We start from the raw sequence: 24,594 nt of genomic DNA, 5'->3' as shown, positions 1-24,594 counted from the left end.
CTTCGCTCGTTTATTTAGTATGTTTATGTAACAAAATTCACATGGATAAAAAATTAATGTTACAATAAGGCATGAACTATGAACACCATTTTTTAACTGATATGTATGTGGTCGCCTTATTTATATTAAATCTCTCATCCGTTTGTTGAGTATGTGACATGTAAAAACTAAAGCAAGCAAAATTTTGTTCACTTGGTCGTATTACTTTTAAAACAAAGGTAATTTTGGAAAAATTAGGCGATATTTTAGAGCAACCAACTTCCTAACTATTGACAATAAGTTGCATGGTAAAGAAAGGCAAAACCTGTTCAAAGGTATGCGAGAGGTGAAATAGCATACTTGTCTATAGGAAAAAAAGAATCTCTGAAAATTTATGTAGGGGGGGATAGCATGTCCAATCATGCATCACCTCCCTTTTTTTGCCGACACTACTTTTGACTAATCGCTGTGTGTCTAGCAAAATGTTGTTAATTGTATTGAGCAAACCATTCATTTCAAAGTAAAAACATTTTGTAAAATAAGCAAATGTTAAACGTATGAAGAATGTATTTATAAAGAGAAAAGACGCAACCGGATCTATTTTTTTTTAAATCTTGATTCGTGTAACAGTGTGAGCTTTTAAAATTATATTTTTGATCATGTTTGTTTAACAGTTTTAAAGTTTACTTTTATTGCAACCTTTACTATTGTATCTACAGTGTCTTTATTGATCATAAGTAATTATAATTGCGTGCAATTGATGTTTGCCACGTATTCATAATTTACGATGGTTCATTCAATAACAGACGTGTTATATAATATGAACGGCTTATGCAAGAATATACATGTTTGGAATTTTTGATTAATAAAGGGAAAAAATCCATTCCAGTTTCGAATATCGTGTTTTAATCATTGGCATTCAAATCCTGTCTTAGATAGGTGATTCTCTATTCCTGAGTTAAAACTTGTAAAACTTTAAAAGATTTAGCAGTAGTCCTTTGGAATTTGACTAATCTCAATGTTATTATGTACTCTGCATGAGGTTCTTATTTATGTATTTTTATTTCTATAACAATTGTTTTTAGTCAGTGATAGATACTTAGTTATATAAGTAGAATGTTCTACATAGATGTCATTAATGTTTTATTATACTGTGTGTTGAAGGAGATCCTGAATCACTCTTCATTTTTTAACGATGTTTATTTGTGTTTATGTAACGAAACTTACATAGATAAAGTTTGATGTAACAATAAGGTATGAATTATAATCATTATTTTTAACTGATATGTATGTGGTTGCATTGTTTATATTAAATCTCTCATCCGTTTGTTGTGTATGTGACATGTATAGAACTAAAGCAAGCATGATTTTGTTTACACGGTCGTCTTACTTCAAAAAAGATGGTAATTTTAGAAAAATTAAGCAATATTTTAGAACTACATTACCGACATAACAAATTAGCTAAAGAAGCATCTCGATAAAGTATGACTAAACATGCATGAGAAATCATATCTTAATTGATGTACCAACTTTCTAACTATTGAATATAAGCTGCATGGTAAAGAAAAGCAAAACCATTTCAAAGGTATTGGAGAGGTGAAATAGCATTCTTGTCTTTGGAAAAACGGAATATGTGAAAAGTTAGGTAGGGGGGATAGCATGTCCAATCATGCATCACCTCCCTTTTTTGCCGACGCCACTTTTGACTAATCGCTGTGTGTCTAACAAAATGTTGTTAATGGTATTGAGCAAACCATTCATTTTAAAAGTAAAAAGTTTTGTAAAATAAGCAAATGTTAAACATAGGAAGAATGTATTTACACAGAGAAAGCACGCAACCGAATCTATTTTTGTGAAATGTTGATTCATGCATCACGGTGAGCTTTTAAAATTATACTTTTGATCATGTTTATTTAACAGTTTTAAAGTTTACTTTCACTGCATCCTTTACTGTTGTATTTACAGTGTCTTTATTGATCAGAAGTAATTATAATTGCGTGCAATTGATGTTTGCCATGCATTTATAATTTACGATGGTTCATTCAATAACAAAGGTTTTATATAATATGAACGGCTTATGCAATAACATACATGTTTGGAATTATTGATTAATAAAGGGAAAAAATCCATTCCAGTTTTGAAAATCGTGTCTTAATCATTGGCATTCAAATCCTGTCTTAGGTGATTCTCTATTCCTGAGTTAAAACTTGTAAAACTTTAAAAGATTTAGCAGTAGTCCTTCGGAATTTGACTAATCTCAATGTTATTATGTACTCTGCATGAGGTTCTTATTTATGTATCTTTATTTCTATAACAATTGTTTTTAGTCAGTGATAGATACTTAGTTATATAAGTAGAATGTTCTACATAGATGTCATTAATGTTTTATTATACTGTTTGTTGAAGGAGATCCTGACTCACTCTTCATTTTTTAACGATGTTTATTTGTGTTTATGTAACGAAACTTACATAGATAAAGTTTGATGTAACAATAAGGTATGAATTATAATCATTATTTTTAACTGATATGTATGTGGTTGCATTGTTTATATTAAATCTCTCATCCGTTTGTTGTGTATGTGACATGTATAGAACTAAAGCAAGCATGATTTTGTTTACACGGTCGTCTTACTTCAAAAACGATGGTAATTTTAGAAAAATTAAGCAATATTTTAGAACTACATTACCGACATAACAAATTAGCTAAAGAAGCATCTCGATAAAGTATGACTAAACATGCATGAGAAATCATATCTTAATTGATGTACCAACTTTCTAACTATTGAATATAAGCTGCATGGTAAAGAAAAGCAAAACCATTTCAAAGGTATTGGAGAGGTGAAATAGCATTCTTGTCTTTGGAAAAACGGAATATGTGAAAAGTTAGGTAGGGGGGATAGCATGTCCAATCATGCATCACCTCCCTTTTTTGCCGACGCCACTTTTGACTAATCGCTGTGTGTCTAACAAAATGTTGTTAATGGTATTGAGCAAACAATTCATTTTAAAAGTAAAAACTTTTGTAAAATAAGCAAATGTTAAACATAGGAAGAATGTATTTACTCAGAGAAAGCACGCAACCGAATCTATTTTTGTGAAATGTTGATTCATGCATCACAGTGAGCTTTTAAAATTATACTTTTGATCATGTTTATTTAACAGTTTTAAAGTTTACTTTCACTGCATCCTTTACTGTTGTATTTACAGTGTCTTTATTGATCAGAAGTAATTATAATTGCGTGCAATTGATGTTTGCCATGCATTTATAATTTACGATGGTTCATTCAATAACAAAGGTTTTATATAATATGAACGGCTTATGCAATAACATACATGTTTGGAATTATTGATTAATAAAGGGAAAAAATCCATTCCAGTTTTGAAAATCGTGTCTTAATCATTGGCATTCAAATCCTGTCTTATATAGGTGATTCTCTATTCCTGAGTTAAAACTTGTAAAACTTTAAAAGATTTAGCAGTAGTCCTTCGGAATTTGACTAATCTCAATGTTATTATGTACTCTGCATGAGGTTCTTATTTATGTATCTTTATTTCTATAACAATTGTTTTTAGTCAGTGATAGATACTTAGTTATATAAGTAGAATGTTCTACATAGATGTCATTAATGTTTTATTATACTGTGTGTTGAAGGAGATCCTGAATCACTCTTCATTTTTTAACGATGTTTATTTGTGTTTATGTAACGAAACTTACATAGATAAAGTTTGATGTAACAATAAGGTATGAATTATAATCATTATTTTTAACTGATATGTATGTGGTTGCATTGTTTATATTAAATCTCTCATCCGTTTGTTGTGTATGTGACATGTATAGAACTAAAGCAAGCATGATTTTGTTTACACGGTCGTCTTACTTCAAAACGATGGTAATTTTAGAAAATTAAGCAATATTTTAGAACTACATTACCGACATAACAAATTAGCTAAAGAAGCATCTCGATAAAGTATGACTAAACATGCATGAGAAATCATATCTTAATTGATGTACCAACTTTCTAACTATTGAATATAAGCTGCATGGTAAAGAAAAGCAAAACCATTTCAAAGGTATTGGAGAGGTGAAATAGCATTCTTGTCTTTGGAAAAACGGAATATGTGAAAAGTTAGGTAGGGGGGATAGCATGTCCAATCATGCATCACCTCACTTTTTTGCCGACGCCACTTTTGACTAATCGCTGTGTGTCTAATAAAATTTTGTTAATGGTATTAAGCAAACCATTCATTTTAAAAGTAAAAAGTTTTGTAAAATAAGCAAATGTTAAACATAGGAAGAATGTATTTACTCAGAGAAAGCACGCAACCGAATCTATTTTTGTGAAATGTTGATTCATGCATCACATTGAGCTTTTAAAATGATACTTTTGATCATGTTTATTTGACAGTTTTAAAGTTTACTTTCACTGCATCCTTTACTGTTGTATTTACAGTGTCGTTATTGATCAGAAAGAATTATAATTGCGTGCAATTGATGTTTGCCATGCATTTATAATTTACGATGGTTCATTCAATAACAAAGGTTTTATATAATATGAACGGCTTATGCAATAACATACATGTTTGGAATTTTTGATTAATAAAGGGAAAAATCCATTTCAGTTTCGAAAATCGTGTCTTAATCATTGGCATTCAAATCCTGTCTTATATAGGTGATTCTCTATTCCTGAGTTAAAACTTGTAAAACTTTAAAAGATTTAGCAGTAGTCCTTCGGAATTTGACTAATCTCAATGTTATTATGTACTCTGCATGAGGTTCTTATTTATGTATCTTTATTTCTATAACAATTGTTTTTAGTCAGTGAAAGATACTTAGTTATATAAGTAGAATGTTCTACATAGATGTCATTAATGTTTTATTGTACTGTTTGTTGAAGGAGATCCTGAATCACTCTTCATTTTTGATCGATGTTTATTTGTGTTTATGTAACGAAACTTACATAGATAAAAGTTTGATGTAACAATAAGGTATAAATTATGATCATTATTTTTTAACTGATATGTATGTGGTTGCGCTGTTTATATTAAATCTCTCATCCGTTTGTTGTGTATGTGACATGTATAGAACTAAAGCAAGCATGATTTTGTTTACACGGTCGTCTTACTTCAAAAACGATGGTAATTTTAGAAAAATTAAGCAATATTTTAGAACTACATTACAGACATAAAGCCTAGTTCTCATTCATCGCAAAACGTCGCTAGTATCGCCGATGGTCGGTGTCGATGGCCTTGTGTTCTCATTAATCGCAAAGCATCGCACACCATCGGCGATGGTCGGTGATTGCTTTGAGAAAAAAAATGGCTCCTAGTCCAACATGGCTGCTCTTGAAAAAAGACGAAGAATCAGACTTTGTTGAGTCATGCTCATAAACCACAAAAACATGTTAAGGAAATAGTATGTGCGTAGTTTAGTTTATCAATGTATCCGTTCCCACACGGCTAAGAGCCAAGGAACAGTTATTGACGTTAGTTAAATTTCCTTATGTACCATATATAGCTTAAACAGAGGAACTACTCCGACCAATAATAATATTTGTTGTTTGTAATAAAGACTATAAATACTGCTCTGTAAAACAATAAAATCAGTTCGATCATTAAATTCACTCGTGGTTGTTACTGAAGGTATAGAGTATATTAAGAAATAGATATGGCGAGTAACTCGAACACAACAGACTTCGATTCAGTGCAAGCATTAAATGTTCTTGCTGTTAAAGCAAAGGACGATGATAGAAGCTTTATGGAAATTATTCGTGAATTTCCCACGATATACGACAAGCGAACAAACGGTTTTCGTGACAAACGAAAGAAAGCTAACTGCTGGCAACGAATAGCTGAATTGCTTGAAACTACAACAGAAGAAGTGGAAAGGAGATACAAGACTATTCGTACTGCATTTTCTCGTTATCTTTCAAAACAAAAGTTAAAGTCTGGGTCTGGAGTAAGCGATATTCCGAATATTGATCAAAGGTTCGAGAATCTTGGATGGCTTACAATCCATATGACTTCAAGACAAGGGACAAGTAACTTGAATGTATCACTTAGTCAACCAAACATAACCAAAGACAGTGTCTCAAATATAGTTACACTTCGTGCAGAAGATCCCGACTTGGTTGAAGAGTTATCAGATAGAGAAAATGATCAATATGAAGAAACTAATATAACATTAGATATATCTGTAGATGACAATTTTCAAGGCGAAGCAACTGAACAAATTTGTGATGTTGCAGAGGAAATAAGAGACACAGAAAATGGGACCCACCAAAAGTAGCCAATAAAAAGGCAAAAAAGAGATGTTAGTGGTACAAGCTGGGTTGGAGCTAAAATCAATAACAAAATGCAATTGAAAAAAACTGATGAACAAATTAAAGAAGCCATGTCAAAGTTGGACAAGTCCTTAAAATGTTTGGAAAACAGCCAAAAAGATAAACCTAATGTGGAGAATGATGAAGACTACTTTTACTGTTTGAGTTTAGCCCCCAGACTGAGAAGGCTTGATGGAAAAAAGAAGGCTTTAATTAGGAACTTAATTGAGAAGGCTTTCATGGAAGTTGAGTATGGAGGTTTTTCAAATCCAAATTACTTGAATTCATTTCCAACTTTTGTTGGTTCTGTGCCAAATAGACAAGCAAATTATGGGAATAATTAAAAGTTTCATATCGGCTATTGTCAAAACAGGTTTATATCATTTAGTTTGTTATTTGATGGATAAGACATTTACTTTATTTAGTTTCAGAAGAAATTGTTGCTTACTGTAATAAAACTTCATTATTTTGTGTGATTACCATGAAACTACTCAGTGCACTAACTTTATCTAATTTTCCCAAAAATACAACTGTAGAACTTTCAAATATATTAAATCAAATATAAGCACTTCCAGTTGCTCTAAAATAATCATTTCCACACAAAGTAAGTTACTGCACTGTTTAGTTTGTTGATAACTCAGTTTTTAGCAAGTAGAGTAAGATACTCATTAACTCATTATTGTTTACATAGTTTAAAATTAATGTTCATAATACATGTTAGTTTCAAATATATATTTTACAATGTCTAAAATCTTGCAATGCAGTGTAAATGTTGTAGATAACATGGGAGTCAATAGTCCTGGAGCAAATAATTTCATTTGCCATCAAGCATAAAAAGATGTTGATAGGATAAATTTTAACTCAAATGCTTATTTGCATACACACAACTATGCTAAATTATGCTGCAATGAGGTTGGCTTTTTACAAATAACTATCACTGATCTGTGAATAAAAACCATGTGGTCAACTATTGTAATAACAAGGCTATTAACAACTTAATAATTTTATTTATATGAAACCTGAAATTAGTGGTGCAGATTATGGTTAGACTATACTCCAAACAATATGTCAGTTAACTTTAAAAACTATTAACATAAGTGACTTGCCAAGACAAGGATCCCTCTTTGCTTGTGAAATATTTCTTGAATTTTTCTCTAACTTCAATAGCTTCAAAGGAAGATCTATTATTTGCCCTTCCAACTGAGAATGCTTCCATTGCACCATTATCACCTGATGTAATGCTTCTCCAGTTACCAGGTACGATATTACCTGTAGTATCTTCAGCATCTACAAAACCAGCTGGGATGTAATGGGCATTGTATGTTAGCTGTAAATAATTATGCAGGCATAAGCATGCTTTTATAATCAAGTCAACTGTTTCAGGCTTGGCTTTGATTGGGCGGCGAAAAATCCTCCACCTTGCTGAAAGGATGCCAAAACTGTTTTCTATTGTTCGTCTGCAACGACTAAGTCTGTAATTAAATATTTCTTTATCTTGTGGTAATCCTTTACCACCATATGGCTTCATTAACCATGGTTTGAGTGCAAAGATTTCATCGGCTACAACAACATAAGGCAGTGTATGGCCAACAATGGAACTGCAGGATGGAACATTTAATTCATTATTTGACAAAGTTTTGCCCATTGCTGAATTATTGAAAATTTGTGCATCATTGTCTCTTCCATTATTTCCAATATCCACCAATGTAAAACAGTACCTAGCATCACACATGGCCATCAATACGATACTATAAAACTTTTTGTAATTAAAAAAATTAGATCCACTATTGGCAGGGCATTCAATTGCAATGTGTTTTCCATCCAATGCACCTATGCAGTTTGGAAAATTCCACTGAGTAAACATTTCATTTGCGATCTCTTTCCATTCATGCTCAGACTTTGGAGCCTTCAGGTATGTGGTACATAAAGAATTCCATATTCCACTACATGTTTCTTTTATGATATTACAAACTGTGCTTTTTCCCAATCTGAAATTAAAGGCTTGGGATTGTTGGGAATCCCCCGTAGCTAAATATCGCAAAGTAACGACAAGTCTTTCTCCTGCAGAAACTGGTATTCTGCTGTTGCATTTCTTTTTTGTAATGTAGGGGGCAACAAGATTTAATAGATGCTCTAGCCTCTCTGGACTCATTCTTAAAAACTTGAAAAAATACTCTCGATCGTGCAATTTTAACTCTTCAACCAAAATATGAAATTGACTTTCCTGCTGGCGTTTCTTCAACATTTCTCTTATCCAAAACCTTCTCTTTCGTGGTTTGTTTAATCTGAGTAAAATTTGCTTTTTCCTTATTAACAAAGCCAATAAATACAATTGAAGCTGCACAGAAATTACAATATTCAATTGCAAGCTTCTATCGATGTCTGTTGTGTTCGAGTTACTCGCCATATCTATTTCTTAATATACTCTATACCTTCAGTAACAACCACGAGTGAATTTAATGATCGAACTGATTTTTATTGTTTTACAGAGCAGTATTTATAGTCTTTATTACAAACAAAAAATATTATTGGTCGGAGTAGTTCCTCTCTTTAAGCTATATATGGTACATAAGGAATTTAACTAACGTCAATAACTGTTCCTTGGCTCTTAGCCGTGTGGGAACGGATACATTGATAAACTAAACTACGCACATACTATTTCCTTAACATGTTTTTGTGGTTTATGAGCATGACTCAACAAAGTCTGATTCTTCGTCTTTTTTCAAGAGCAGCCATGTTGGACTAGATTATGGAAAGTTGTCGGTAATGATCGGCTATGATCGCAAGAAACAAACCGTTTTGTTTCTTGCGATGGCATCGCCGACGCTCGGCGTTCGTCACAAAAAATCGGCGACATAAATTTTAACGCGTTCTCATTAATAGTAAGCGCTCGCCGACGTCGCAAAAGCTCTATCGCCGACGTTTCCCGATGAATGAGAACTAGGCTTAACAAATTAGCTAAAGAAGCATCTCGATAAAGTATGACTAAACATGCATGAGAAATCATATCTTAATTGATATACCAACTTTCTAACTATTGATGTAAGCTGCATGGTAAAGAAAAGCACAACCATTTCAAAGGTATTGGAGAGGTGAAATAGCATTCTTGTCTTTGGAAAAACGGAATATGTGAAAAGTTATGTAGGGTTATAGCATGTCCAATCATGCATCACCTCCCTTTTTTGCCGACGCCACTTTTGACTAATCGCTGTGTGTCTAACAAAATGTTGTTAATTGTATTGAGCAAACCATTCATTTTAAAGTAAAAACATTTGTAGAATTAGCAAATGTTAAACATAGGAAGAATGTATTTACACAGAGAAAAGACGCAACCGAATCTATTTTTTTTTAAATCTTGATTCATGCAACATTGTGAGCTTTTAAAATTATACTTTTGATCATGTTTGTTTAACAGTTTTAAAGTTTACTTTTATTGCATCCTTTACTATTGTATCTATAGTGTCTTTATTGATCATAAGTAATTATAATTGCGTGCAATAATGTTTGCCATGTATTCATAATTTACGATGGTTCATTCAATAACAGACGTGTTATATAATATGAACGGCTTATGCAAGAATATACATGTTTGGAGTTTTTGATTAATAAAGGGAAAAAGTCCATTCCAGTTTTAAAAAATCGTGTCTAAATCATTGGCATTCAAATCCTGTCTTAGATAGGTGATTCTATATTCCTGAGTTAAAACTTGTTGAAACTTTATAAGATTTAGCCGTAGTCCTTTGGAATTTGACTAATATTAATTTTATTATGTACTCTGCATGAGGTTCTTATTTATGTATCTTTATTGATCTTTCCGAAACTTTAAAGATCATTTGGACAATGCTATCTCGTATTAATTTAAGACTTTATACTTAATCAAAGAATTTATCTTAACTAACCTCAAAAGGTTAGGCAAATTGTAATTCGGACGTCGCGTATTAATATTTCTTAGCTCACACATATTAACGCAAGTGATCAGAAATATCAATTTTATCCCTTCCAGCGACCGGTACTAACAACTTGTACTGTCTGTCTGGTATATAGTCCAATTCGGGTTGGGATAAAACACGGTTGTGGGGATAAAACACGGATAAGGGGATTAAACACGGATCTTCCTAAAATTCTACTTCTTTTCATTTAGTTGTGTTTAACAAAATTGTCATGAAATTTTTCAATGTGCCAAATTGTAGGAAAGTAAAACCAAATAATTCTAAAAAATCAATTAAAAAATGCTTCGCAAAATTTTATTTTACATGTGAATATAGTTAGCATATAAGCTCTCTGCCAAAGACATTATCTATACATTGTTTTTCTGCCTGAAAAAGTGACCCTATGTCTTAAGTTGCAGGTTAAATTTAGCGGGTAAAATGAAAGAGAATTGCTCTTTTAAAAGTAGATGTTCGTAGAAAAAGTTTATGTTGAATTCTCGGGGGTTCTTTATTTCTGTCTATGCACACTTGAATGTGCATTATGTTCTCTAGGTATCAACGTTCTCTGCTGTTAACACTAAAATGTATTCTTAGCACTGAAAATTCATGACTTGCGTTTGTTATGCACATATGCCCGTTCACACGATAAGATTTGTCGTATCCGATTGTTTCGGTTCCGACTTAACTTTGGTTTATTGACTAATTTTGTTGATATTTATTTTCGTTTAGATATTTATATTTGTGTTATCCAGAACATTTATCGATATACTTTTCGTATTTTGTTCTTGTTTACTTGTCTTTTTAAAATCTATGTAATTTGACTGGTCAGTTTTCTTTGGTCTTGTTTGATGAAAATAGAACAAGCTCTATTTTCATACGATATTTTAGATGGACAAATCGGGCTGTCGGAGGATCACTTTTTTGTGCTCGCAGGATCCGAAAATTTGTCAATGAACTATGTAATAAACTAAAAGTTCCAAGGAATTTAATCGTTTTCAAATAACAAACAATGACATCAATTTCATTAGAGTTCAAATACATAAATGCTTCTTTTCTCTGTCATTGTCAACAAAATAAACATGCGAGTGAATTATATTAGTAAAAATAAAACATGGCAGTACATTTTACACTCTTTGAACATACCTTTTTGTTTATTTTGAATGAGCATAAACATACAATACATTTAAGCAAAAAACACACTCCAAAAGACATCATCTTGTAAACTGAAGATTCGAGTTGTAAAAGCAAGAGACAAGATTCAAAGCAATATTTTGACTTTAATTCAAAGTCATCATGAAGCTGAGTGATTATGTACAAGGATGCGTGATCTTAAATAGTTGTTACAAGGAAATGACGTAAGCAATGTAAAGAAAGAAAGGCGATGAAAGGAGTTGTTTCTGTGTAGAATTACATCATGAAATTAAAAAATAGCAAGTTCTTTAGAAGCCTTTAGTCTAGAATTTAGCTGCAGTTTACGTTGCGTAACTGGCACTCCAACGTACCTGAACTGGAATCGTTACAACCGCATAAACGGATGAGACTACATATACAAAGCAACAATATGGAGCGAAGACATGCGAAGAAACAATTTCTGCGCTATCATGGACAAAAAGAATAATCTCATCAAATTTTGGATACCTACGAACATGTCTCACAACACGAAGCGTGAGAGGTTAGCAAAGACAGTGAAGATTTATGACCCACCGAGTTTAATGTCTTCCGGTCACGTTGTTGTCCAAGCTCCACCATCGAGACTGCCGTGATGCCAAGTTATCGTGGGATGAGGAATTACCACTACAAATCAGAGATAAATGGTCATCCTAGGTAATATATTTTCCACAATCTATCAAATTTCCACTAAAACTCATGTGTTTACAGGAAATCATCCAAAAAGCTGCATACCTTTGCTGATGCTAGCAGTCACGGAGTTGGGAAAATAGTGATGGTCATTGTTCATCAAGAGAGTGGTTCATGCAAGGGCTTGGTGGCTGCCAAATCTCGTCTTGCTGAGAAACTGGCTATTACGACGTCTAGAACTTTTATTGGTACATACGGCAACAAACCTTATTCATAACTTCACTCGCGTTAGTATTCCGATTTGAACGAAGGTGCGAGTTAAAATCTCGTCCAAGTCACATGTTTTTCATGTGCATACTAAAACCGTGTTAGGAGTAATATATTATATATGTTCTCTGATGATGGCTTTGGAATAAAGTCGAAAAACGGTGCCATCCAGTAAACTGCTATAGTGGCAAGAATCTCTAGTCCATACGCAGTTTAAAAGAGATTTGACTAGTCTCCAATCCCTGTGGGCTTGGTAGCTCAACTGGTAAAGCGGCGGACTAGTATCCCGAAGGCGGGTGTAAGGGGATGTAAAAAATTTCAAGCCATTCCCTACCCAAGCGTTGTCTCTGGAAATCTACCTAGAGATCGTACTGAGTGGCGTTTACCGTTACTAAAAATTGATGCATGTGAACTACGGTGGCCCAATAAAGTATCGTAAAAGGAAAAGTATTGAAGGAAAAGCCAGGATTGTAGTGTATGTATATGCAGTCACGAGAGCATTACATCTGGAATTAACCAAGTCTAAGGACATTCAAGATTTTCTCTTAACTTTCAAACGGTTAATGGCGCGATGAGTCAGTTTGTTTTTAAGTTTCCGGTGAGGTGTCAGTAGTAATGTAAACAATCGGGGGAGTGTCTAACATCAACGCTCATTTTATGTTTTATTATTTTTTAGAGATTTGTTATCAGTGCTAAGAAACATCTAAATGTGCACGCACTTATTTTCTATGAACTGTAAAGGCTCACAATAGTATAATGAAAGTGCTATAAACACCAAATAATATAGAAAGTTCATTAATGCAAAAAAACTGCGCTTTTATTCTAACGCTTTTCATTAGTGCTGGCACAATGTTAACATTCTGAAGTTTTGTCAGGTTCAAGTAGATAATGTTATGAATTTTGGACCAACCACACTTATATATTAAACAATTGTCAGTTGATCTTGGACAAAGGACAGTGAAAATGAAAGTTGCGCAAATATCTGCGTTCGTATGAAACATTGAAATTTGCATTTATAATGTTTTGCTTACGACTGAAAATTGATCAATACATTAAATACATAGACTACAGCTGACACCACAGAGATGCTACAGTACCATTTATAGCTTTGCTTTTAAAGGTGGTCATCCCACTTTTATGGGTTTTTTCATAATTTCCAAGAAATAAAATGAAGTTTGCCATCTTCTCCAAGGAATTGACAAGACCGAGAAACAATTGACAATAAAAACTTTCATATTCTCAATTTAAAATTACACTAATATTCATGACGGCCTGCTAATTAACACAAACGTGTGATATAGATATCGAAAAACCTAGCATAGGTTTTGAAAAACATTTGCTATGACAAACACTAAAAACATTCTCGTTTTTCACATGCATTATAAAGTCATTCGTTATTATTGCGCCCTATTTTTTTCGTGTTTTACTATTTACGTATGAGATATTTTAATGAACGGTTTCGTGAAAGTGTTTGAGTTAACGGTTGGTCATATTGTGTTGAGAGTTGCCCAAAGTGTAAGACCTTTGACTATACATACGTGGAAGTCTTGCGAGATCGCGCGCGTAACACCCATTGCACATAAATAAGGAAGCTGCAGCCTGCTGTGAGAAATATTTAAAAATTTTTATGTTATTGAATATCAGAACGTCAACGTAAGTTGGAGATATTTTCTGGCGATTTATGATCATGATATCAAGAAATATTCCTTCCATCAGATAAAACAGTAAGATAAAGATTTTACATCCTTAGATGGCGACTAGGCTTAATTTTAATTTACGTATCTATCTAAGTAGAACAAAGACAGTTTTTCATTTTAAAATTTACGTAAGACTTTGACTAATGACAACGAACATCAACATACTTTGAACTTTTGATATGATTAAACTTGTTTGTTGATATGTGTTGATTTGCTACTGAATAACATACTAAAGTCAATATTTTATATGTGTTCTTCATCTTTTATAATTGATCAATGATTTTAGAGAATGTGTGGTCGTTAAATATACTTTTGTTACAAGATTTATCTATTTACTTGGATTCATTCATGTACAGGAAGATCAATAATTGTTGGGTGGGGGCTCATATTAATTTATGTTAATGATATGTTTTTATTCTTCAGTTGCTAGCTATTTCATGTAGTTTGCCTATATTTTTAGAATAATAATCTAACCAATGAAAAATGGTTTTGGTCATAGGCGTACACATTCTTACTTCTTTTACACAATTTTGGATCAACTCTTATAAAAATTATGTCCACCAATTTTTCATTGGCTTTCTTATTAAAATGTTTTGTTGACCATTTTTATTGCCTTCATCACTTTTGCTGACTTCTCGACACACTACCTTTTTTAACAAGAAAAACTGTGGCAGGACTGTAGGATGATTGTTAATTTGGAGATCATATTATGTATGCATAATATAGTCTACATGTGTTAAGTTCCTTTGAAAACCGTTGTTGTCGATGGATCATTACATCCAAATGTTTATGTCACCCCAACCACAGTATTGAGAATATACAATAGGACCACTTTCTTTGCAACTTACTGCTGTATAAATAATTATATTACTGGGTGTAATTTTCCAGCACAGTGCCCCTATTGGTCAAAAAATGGTAGTGTCTGACTGCCACTATGGTAATCACTTGCGGAATAAAATATGCATAGCACTAAAATATTCAATGCAATCTACTGTATGTTTTCTATAAAATTATACTATATGTTTTATAACTGTGCCCCAATTTCATTATGTCTTCCTTAGGTCGTAAGTTGTGAATGAAGCACTAGACCAAATAAATTACACCTGCTCATTTTTTTATCATAATACCTTCCAAACAATGAAAATGGTTATGAATGGTTATGAAAGTGTACCCTCCACCGAAAAAATATTTCAGCAATATTAAATCTGTCGCTGACTTTAAGGCTCGTCGAGGAAAAAATTTTAAATTTGCTAAAATCGTTTGATTTTTGTAAAAGCGTTAAATTCACTATAATCGTATATTCGTGTGAACCATGTCCATGATAATGAGGAGTCTGAAACAAGCTAATTTTCTGACGTCATCCAAGGTACTCGTGTTACACGAGTCGTGTATTCAATTGCTATCAAGTCAATGCTGGCTGAGGCACAACTTATGTCTATTAGCTTCTAAAAGCATTGCCTTTGCACTAGTAAAAGCAGAAAAAAGGTAAATAGTTGCGTTGCAGCCAATTGTACGAATGAGTCAACCCTTTGCTCTCGTATGAGTCTTCACACTATGCCTTATAATGATAAAAGACCCAAGGACAAGCGAAGACGGAATATCTAGGTTTTAAAGTAAAGCGCGTGTTTGAGCCTTCCAGTGCTTCAACACTTTGTTCGGCTCGATTAAAACCAGAGGATTTGGAGCGCATTATAGTAATTTGCCGTATCAAAAGAACGCTAATATTCCAGGTCTTAAAAAAGATGAGATTACAATTTGTGTCTTTCCATGCTTTGGAGTCAAAATCCGAATCATTATCGCCCAAGTTTCATTGCTTTCCGAGTTTTCCGTCACGTATCCCGGAATAAAGTTTTTGTCATAATTATCTGACTGAACACTCATTTCTGATTTTGATTTATCGCTTTCTTTGCAAGACATAATTTTCTCGAATATTATAATTGAACAGCGCGAAAGAACGTATATGTTTAATATAAGCTAAATATGCCAGAATGCTGACTATATTGGATGAAGTCAAAATACCTTCTAGTGCCAGTTTCTTTTGTATTATAGAAAACGATGGCGTTGGGAAAAAATGCACAACTTCAAGATGCCATAAAAGCTTGTTTATTTGACCAAATTTTTGAAGTTTTTTCCTTAAAAAGCCTTAAAATCATAGACAGATTTCATATTGCTAAAAAAATTTTGGTGGCAACAATGAAAAAGTATCTGAGTGAGTCAGTGTCTGTCTGTCTGTCCGTCGTGATATCTTCGACTGTGTCCTCGTTCATAGTCGCAAATTCGAGCGATAACGAATAGTAATGACGACGATTAGTAATGACGACGATTTGGGTTTAACAGATCGTCAAAAATGACGAAGAATTTAAATATATTATGTTCCTATAGAAAATAACTACATCAGCAATGATATATGTGCCATGTGCTATGCCTCCTCATTTTAACAATAAACACAAAAATTTAAATTGGAACAGAGTCATCGGCAACATAGTCCTATCGAAAAGCAAATATTCGTACAACAAAACAAACCGATTTAATATATCTTTTCACCACACCTTTGTTAGACAAATAAGATATAATATTCATGATAGTTACTGGGCATTTTTATTAAGCATTGAGCACAGAGAAATTTTGTACCAAAGAGAAGTGCCAAAGGAAGGAATGATTTCATTTTGTGGCATTTTGACATGAAAATATTTTTTGTTATTTTTCATATGTTTTTTACTACGTAATGATCTTGGGACTTGACTTTGGGAATGGCCTTGGGACTTGACTTAATTTAATGAAAAATACAACACTAAGCAGTTGGACTACTGACTACTGTTTGTTCCATGTACTGTAACTATGGTCAAGGCTACCCACATGTACACCCTCCTACCTATTTTTATGTACCTTGTACATCTGGGGACGGTTGCACGAAGCCTGGATAGCAATATTTGTCGGATAGTAAAATTTTCAAACTTGTAGAAAAAGGTGTTTATATTTTCCTTAGGTGAAAGAAAGTTTGTAATCTTAGAAGAAATATTTTATTTCAATGATTACTCAGTTCAAATTACATCTTATTCCTATTTAAAAGATTTTGTAAAAGTTCAAAACAATTTGCCATCAAATGGATAAAACTGTTCTGCCTTATTGTAAGCGGTTGCAGGTTTTCCTTTATAATCACAATGAATTTGTACCATGGAAATCTTACCTACTTTTTTCTGCAGGGAGCAACATGGGGTCAGTTTTAAGCAGAAACAAGAAAAATAATGGTTTTAAGTTGATGAGATTAATTGTTGATGTTGGTGGAGAAGCTTTAAGAATAACATTGAGGAAACAACTGTCAGGTACTGATTTATTTTATGTTTTAAATGACAGAATAAATTATCGTACGCTTTTGTCGCTAAAAGATAAGCAAATAAAGCAACATCAATGGGATCTACTTTATCCTCCTCCTCCAATATTACCAAATGAAAATAAGTTTGACGTTACTTTACTTTGTATTCTCCTGCGTAATATTTGTGGTTTAAAACCACCGCGTGATCCAATATGGGAAAACATGCCTAATGTCACTGATCATTCAACTGAAGCAGATATTACCCGTATCAGGTTATTTCGTAATAATCGATTTGCTCACTTACCTAACACTTCAGTAAGCTTTGATGATTTTGAAAATTCATGGGTAGAAATAAGCAAACCATTAGCTCGTTTAGGAATAAGTCAGGAAGAAATAGATAGATTGAAAAATGATTTGTTTGGTAATGAAGAATGCCAAAGAGTTTTGAGAGAATGGGATAGATTAAAGAGCGATTTAACTGATATTAAAACTGAACAGAGAGGTATTAAGCAAGCAGTGGAGGGTGTAGAGAAAGATTTACAACAGGTAAAAGATAGTGTCACAGTAATTAAAGACGAAGTACATGAAATACGACATCACACTCACTTAGGTTCAGAAGAATATATTTTGACAAAAAATCTGATTAGCTGTAACTTTGAAAGTGAAATTAGGTATTATTATGAAAAATATTTGCATGGAACACGGGAATGGGTTTTTAAAAAGTTTTTAGATTGGTTTGAAGACGACAATTCTCAAAATCGTGCATTTATTATTTCTGCTGTTGCTGGTATGGGTAAGTCTGTAATTGCAGCTACTTTATGTAAACGTTATCCACAATATTTGACTGCAGTTCATTTCTTTCAACACAAAAACAATCGTTACAATAAAGCCAATGTACTTCTTCAATCTTTAGCGATGCAAGTTAGTCATAATTGTCCTGCTTACAAACAGCTTCTTGTGAAAAAACTTTCGTGTAAACTCTCTGAGCCTTTGAATGACATGAATGTGGAAGGATTATTTTCCCTTCTTTTCACCGAGCTGTTTAATAATATCTCAGAAGTTCCCAAGCGAATGTTAATTGTGCTGGATGCTCTTGATGAATGTAGTTATCCAGAAAGAGATGAACTTGCTAATTTGATTGCTAATCACTTGCACAAACTTCCGCATTGTTTTCGCTTTGTAATTACCACGAGACCTAACGAAGATGCTTTAAATAAGTTTGAAAAATTAAATCCACTTTTCATTAATAGTAGCGATGATCGCAATTTAGAGGATATTAAACTTTTGATTGAAAAAAGAATTGGCTCTACTGATTGCCTTCCTGATGTTAAAAACAGTTTGGCAGAAAAAGCTAACGGACTTATGTTGCTTGCATCACTTCTTAGCAGCGAAGTTAAAAATCAGGATTTGTTGAATGCGTCCTTACCAAAAGATCTCAGTGAATATTACAAAATTTGCTTAACAAGATTAAGTAAAGAATTAAATTCGTTTGATATCAGTAACGAAAAGTTTCAGTCAATTTTAAATGCTCTGGCTGTTGCTAAAGAACCTCTTCCTTGGAAAATGATCAATGACTTTCTTTCTTTGAACTCGAGTCCCAAATCACCGGGGGTTAGAAAAATTATCTCTTGTCTGCTTGTTAGCAATGAAGAAGGATGTGTTTCGTTTTTTCACAAATCCTTAAATGATTGGTTGTTGGATGATCGAAAACATGATTACTCAGTAAAAACTTCTTGGGGTCATCGACTTGTTTTAAACTTTTGTTTAAAATCTTTGGATAACCTCAAAGCTGTAGGTGCAAACTATGACGTCATTAAACATGCGTCAGTGAGGTATTCAGTCAAGTATTGGTTGCTTCATTTACTTGATATTTCTGATAATGTTTATATCTTTGAAAATGTTGGTAAATATCTTGTTGATTTGGAAGTTTTAGTTGCTTCTGTGTTGGTTGATCGTTCTCGTACTTTTGAAAATTTTAAATTATTCAACGCACATGATGTGTACTTTCTTATTTCTGAGGACATTCGATTGTTATTTAATGAAGTTTATTCTGTGATAACGTTCTCTAAATTCTTTGAAAATGAAGTATCTTTTTTGCAATGCGTTGCCAACGACGTCAAAGATCTAACGTCTCAAGCAACCACAATGCTTCAAACACGTTTCAAAGATTCACCATATCTAGAGCTCAGAGACACGGGTTTTGTAAAAGCTCGATTATTGCGTTTATTTGAAAATTTAAAGTCTGTTGATGTTTCACGAAATTATGATTACGTCGTGTGTGGTTATGAAGGTTTCGTCGTGCAACTTTTTTCATTGAGAAAAAACAGATGTTTGTGGATAAAAGATATTGCTGGTCAGTTTAAGCAATATGAAGAGAATGCCTTTCGCGTTGTTTTTCATCCATTCAAAGATTTCATTTTTGCTTCCCAGCTTGATAAGATACTAGATATTAATGGTAAAATTTCCTCAAGTCCGTTCCATTGTGATGATTCTACTTCTAAGTTCTTTACCAAGAAACGTTTTTCTAAGGATAAATACACAATGGTCACTAGTTACAAAGATACTTTGACAGTATGGGACGTTAAGAAAGGTGAAAAGAAACGCAGTATTAGATTTAATAATGTGATCTCAATGTGTTTTTCTCATTCTGGAAGATATTTGTGTGTTGCTGAGAAAGAAGGAGTGGTTCAAATATTGAATGTAGCAAATAATTATGAAACATTCGTTTACGACGATCATTTACCGTCTGATAAATTATATGAGGATGAAGTTTTGTTCCCTGTTGGTCTTCATTCTTGGTTTTATTGTGGGGAAAAAAAATTTATGGTAAATCCCACTTGTGAGAAACTTCCTGACTTAGATCCTGATTACAATTGTTTATTTTATCCTCTTGATCTATTCAATTGCGACAAATTAAGATTTTCCAAACTTTATGAAGGAATATCTGGTATTTTGTTGAACAAAGGCAATGTTCTTCATACTTATTGTACAACTGACACACATCTTTATATAATACCGCGTGCATGTTTAACTAACAGTAACTGTTTTCATAAAGGAAAATTTTGCTCAAATGGAAAATTTATGTATCGGTGCAATGAAGAAAATTCAAGGGTAATTATATACAATCTCAACACATTTGACTTTGTTGTCAAGGAATGTTTTTTTAGTGACATGGTTGCTGTAGAAAATGGAGTTATTTTGCTCACGGAAAAAAATATTCCTGAGCTTTGGAATAATGATTTGACAAAACTTGTTTATAGTTTCGATGAACTAAAAGGTACAAACAAAATTTTTGAGGTGAGTGATGTATCATTTGCTTGTCAAAAAACTGATTCTTTTGTGTTTTTCAATGTTGAAAACAAGCGAAAAGAAATATCAGTGAATTTTGAAAATTATCGAAATGTGCATGTATTTGCATGTAGCTCTAAGTATCACGTGTTTGCTAAAGCTGAAATTAACCATCGGATAATTTACTGTATGTGGCATGAAGACAAACTTATTAATGGTTGGGATGACGTAATTGAGTGTAATTGTATAGCTTACGCTGCTTTTTCACCTTCAGCAGATAATTTATTAATTCGTGACGATGGTTTTCTGAAACGAAGTGTGAAAGTGTTTGACGTTAAAAACAAAGAATTTATTTATAATTTTACTTGGTGGTTTTTTGGGGATAACTTCTTCTTTCTTGATGATAGGTATATAATTAATGATGGCTTGGTTTTGATTGATTTGAAATATTTTAAGGATGCACAAATACCTTTCGGGCGTTTGCTTTTTCTAAATTTATATTACTGTCGTAAACGCAAACTTGCTTTCATTTTTTCATTCTCAAAGGTCCCAAACAATTGCGTAAAAATCATCTTTCCACGAGTATAAATTTGATCTTTGATGATAAAACTTCTCACAATTTTGGATGATGACTATATTATCTTTAAGATAATCTTGTTCAGTTTTTGTGCATGATCCCTATCATTGTTGACATTTCAATTAATGTCTGTTTGCGTATGATTTCATGAAACGACCTTTGTCTAATTTTGATTGTTCTGTACAGAGACCGCAGTGTACGATGATGTCAACATTTAGAGAGATCATGCATAAAAGCTAAAGTTAATTAAAGATGAGAATTCAATGTCAATACAGACAAACCATAAACAAATGATTTTGTGCCTAAAAAAAGATTTTGTTTCCTTGCACAAGGAAATGATTTTATTGACTTTTATCTTATCACACAAACATATAAAATGCAAACTATTGTTGGTTATTGTACCATAGGTTATGTTTTGTTTATATCTACACCATGTAAACATATAATTTTTATGCAAATGTATTCAGTGTAGGATGGTTTTAATATTGCACGTTTTTCGATACTCTTTTACACCAAAAACAAGTTGTTACTAATTGAATCAATAGTATCTTGCACTGAAATAATTTCTTAGTACTTTTTAATTATTGCATTTTAATATACAAAATATCTATGTGTTAAGTTGTTAAGAGAGACAAAGACAGCCCAATTGTTACTTCCGTTAAATGAACATTTTCATCTTTACCAATTTGAAAAACGTAAATTTATAATTAAAAAATGGAACCTTTGCTAATTTTTTTAAGAAAAGCTAAAATTTGGCTGTCTTTGTCACTGACTGTTAAAAAGTAAATTGTACACTCCTCTAGAAATGACTTATTATTGACGTTCATCATCGTGATAAACAATTTAACCATTGAGGTGGAACACTCCAAAGCATGTGTTACTGTACGAACAGGAGAAGTTAACAAAAGCGAAGGAACGTTTTGCAATATAGAGAAGCAGAAAACAAACGACAATGTTTCATATTGAAGGATGTTTAATGCCAAGTTTTTAACTTTTAATGAAAAGTCGATTTCAGGCATTGTTACACTTTACTTTTTGAATCGATACTTTATGGGAATTATTTGTTAACAACGTCAACTCAAACATCAGTAGACATACTGCAAGTTACTTTGCCAAAGTTTGATATGTTTATGGCTTTTCTATATAATTCCATCGTGTACTCTTAATTCAAACGATAATACAAGAAGGAGAACCATGATTCTATGTGGATGTATTGTTGTACTTTGTAACCACACCCTTGTCACGTGTTCATTGAAATGTTATCTTTTGTCAAAATTGGAAGATGTGAACTTTTACATTTTTAAAATGGTGAAGCTTGCTGTTTATTTTGTTCAATTTTTACAAAACTGAAGCTTGAAAATTATCATCTTATGTGGACGTTTTGATGTGAACATAACTCATAAGTAATCATGAGAGTAAATAAAAAGAATTTGATTTTCTTACATTGTGGCTATTGGAAATGGCTAAAGGGATTTTTTTGCTGCATCTATAATTGAAGCTGCTTCTTGATACAAGCACACTGTCATTGTGAATATTATAACTCTTGATTGACTATGCGCATGCTCTGAAATATATACGTACTTGAATGATTCTACAACATTTGTGATATGAATTAAGATCTTAACAGCAAGATGTCATGAAAATTAAAAACAAATATCAACTATGGATGGTTGTAGAATGAAAGTGATCAGTTTAGTTCATATGAACGGTCACAAATCATTCACAACAAAAATAAATTCAACATGTAAGAACTACATCAAGTTATGAGAATGAAAAGTATGGAAAAATTTCAACGTCTTTCTTTTTCTAGATTTAATGTTTCTAAATCCACGATGTTTTATTCTTTATGTAGTGAACAATTTTAAATCATTAAATTTATTTCATTTTGTTATGTACATATCTCTGTATAATGAATAGATATCTTTCATAACATCCCATAAACGGACATCTACCCTACATTAGGTCATGGTCTCTATGATGTCCGTTTACGAGTAGCTTGACTGTATACAGACTTTTCATTACTGCACATTTTCTTTACGTTTCTAGATTTTTCTTTTGCTTTTTAAATTTTAAATGCCAAATAAATGAATCCAACATAACTCAACACCATTTTTAGAGTAATAGTCATTTGCAAACTGCCATGTGAAGATTGCTATTGCTTTAGAAAAGGAAGTGTCGTATCTTGAATTCAAAAATACCAATTTTTAAAATTAGCATTCATTAGTTGTATAATAACATTCACTCACATTCAGCAACATTGTTTGTAACTGCATCTTGTAAAGAAAGTTGAAAAGTAACCACATTTTATCAAAACAGAACAATTGCCGTTGCCATTTTTAAGACTGCCTGGGATTCATTCATTTAGCACTTATAAAAAATTATTTAGAGAGAAACTTTCTTTTTTGCGCAGCGTTTTGTTGAACTTTGTTTTTTAACGCATATTAATATAATTTTATTATATTTGTATGTTAGTGAAGAAATAATCGTTGTATAAATATGTTTTCTACAAAATTTTTACAATATATGTGTGTCAATCTATATATCATGTCTTAAATAATTTTCACATTTGTCCACAACGCCAAGCCTTTATTGAGACTCTCGGGAAATTAGGCTCACTATTTCTCCAGGGAAAGTACATTAAGTGTTTTGTTATATAGTGAAAAAATCATAAATTTCGACAACTCGTCAATTAAATCTGTGTCTTTCGGGTGGGAATTGGCCGGCAAAAGGTTTGTTGCAAAATGCTATGATTGACCACAGCATTTTAGGTTGACTTCCGAGGGTTTTCTTAATTCTTTTTTTATTAATAGTTGATTTTCGTCACTAAACAAGATTGAGAAACGTTCTTCAGTTTTCGGCTTGGCAGCTCTTTTATTCGTATGATATTAAAATAAGCGGGCAATACTTTTTCACTTGTTTTACTGGCAGGAAAACGTGCATTTATTTCATGTCATGTGACTACTAATGAACCAATCGCAATTACTATACACAGCACCTATATAAAAATAGAACTAATTGTATAAACATAATTCGAAAGTTGATTTGCCGATTTGAATGCTTTGCAGGATTCTAAATCTAAATCAAACGACTTTCATGCACATCATCAGTCTCCTAGAATTTTGTTCAGAAAAATGCCTTAGGGGGACATGGTGATCAGGAATTAAATTTTCAGAATAAACTTAATTTTATAATACTATTTTTTGATACATCCTGCATTTGTTCCTTTTTTGGAACACCCCGTATGACGTATATATGTACGTAAAGAATGGTTCACAAGGTGAGATAATTACCTACAATTACATCTTTTACAGGTAGAATCTTATGAATTTTCTTACATTAAAGTTGTAGCAAACAGATACTTTAATACTAATGACTTAATAGTTTAATATGCAATTATGATTAATAAGAATCGGACATGTTGACAGGA

General features: G+C 32.5%; 2 protein-coding genes across 3 annotated transcripts; one reads left to right on the top strand and one right to left on the bottom strand.

Annotated features, from left to right (window-relative positions):
• Positions 1-1,125: 1,125 nt before the first annotated feature.
• Positions 1,126-23,707, top strand: LOC124451653. Of its 2 annotated transcripts, none has more exons than XM_047002262.1 (3): positions 1,126-1,233; positions 17,193-17,312; positions 18,556-23,707. In XM_047002262.1, exon 3 carries the CDS (start codon positions 18,665-18,667, stop codon positions 21,176-21,178), a length of 2,514 nt encoding a protein of 837 aa, XP_046858218.1. In that variant the 5' UTR covers positions 1,126-1,233; positions 17,193-17,312; positions 18,556-18,664; the 3' UTR covers positions 21,179-23,707. The 2 variants fall into 2 exon arrangements, with proteins under 2 accessions (XP_046858218.1, XP_046858217.1); XM_047002261.1 differs by lacking the exon at positions 1,126-1,233 and adding an exon at positions 4,817-4,965.
• LOC124451655 (protein ALP1-like) lies at positions 7,287-8,801 on the bottom strand. Its single transcript, XM_047002263.1, has one exon. It carries the CDS (start codon positions 8,704-8,706, stop codon positions 7,378-7,380), a length of 1,329 nt encoding a protein of 442 aa, XP_046858219.1. The 5' UTR covers positions 8,707-8,801; the 3' UTR covers positions 7,287-7,377.
• Positions 23,708-24,594: the final 887 nt, after the last annotated feature.

This window comes from Xenia sp. Carnegie-2017, unplaced genomic scaffold (genome assembly GCF_021976095.1).
Source record: "Xenia sp. Carnegie-2017 unplaced genomic scaffold, XeniaSp_v1 HiC_scaffold_24, whole genome shotgun sequence".
Lineage (NCBI taxonomy): Eukaryota > Metazoa > Cnidaria > Anthozoa > Malacalcyonacea > Xeniidae > Xenia > Xenia sp. Carnegie-2017.
Note: the sequence above shows the minus strand (reverse complement) of the source record. Positions and strands in the feature narration are given on the sequence as shown.

What these genes read in the sequence shown, in the direction of transcription:
- LOC124451655 (XM_047002263.1), bottom strand. Translation starts at nt 8,706, where the DNA reads ATGGCGAGTAACTCGAACACAACAGACATCGATAGAAGCTTGCAATTG.
- LOC124451653 (XM_047002262.1), top strand. Translation starts at nt 18,665, where the DNA reads ATGTTGCTTGCATCACTTCTTAGCAGCGAAGTTAAAAATCAGGATTTG.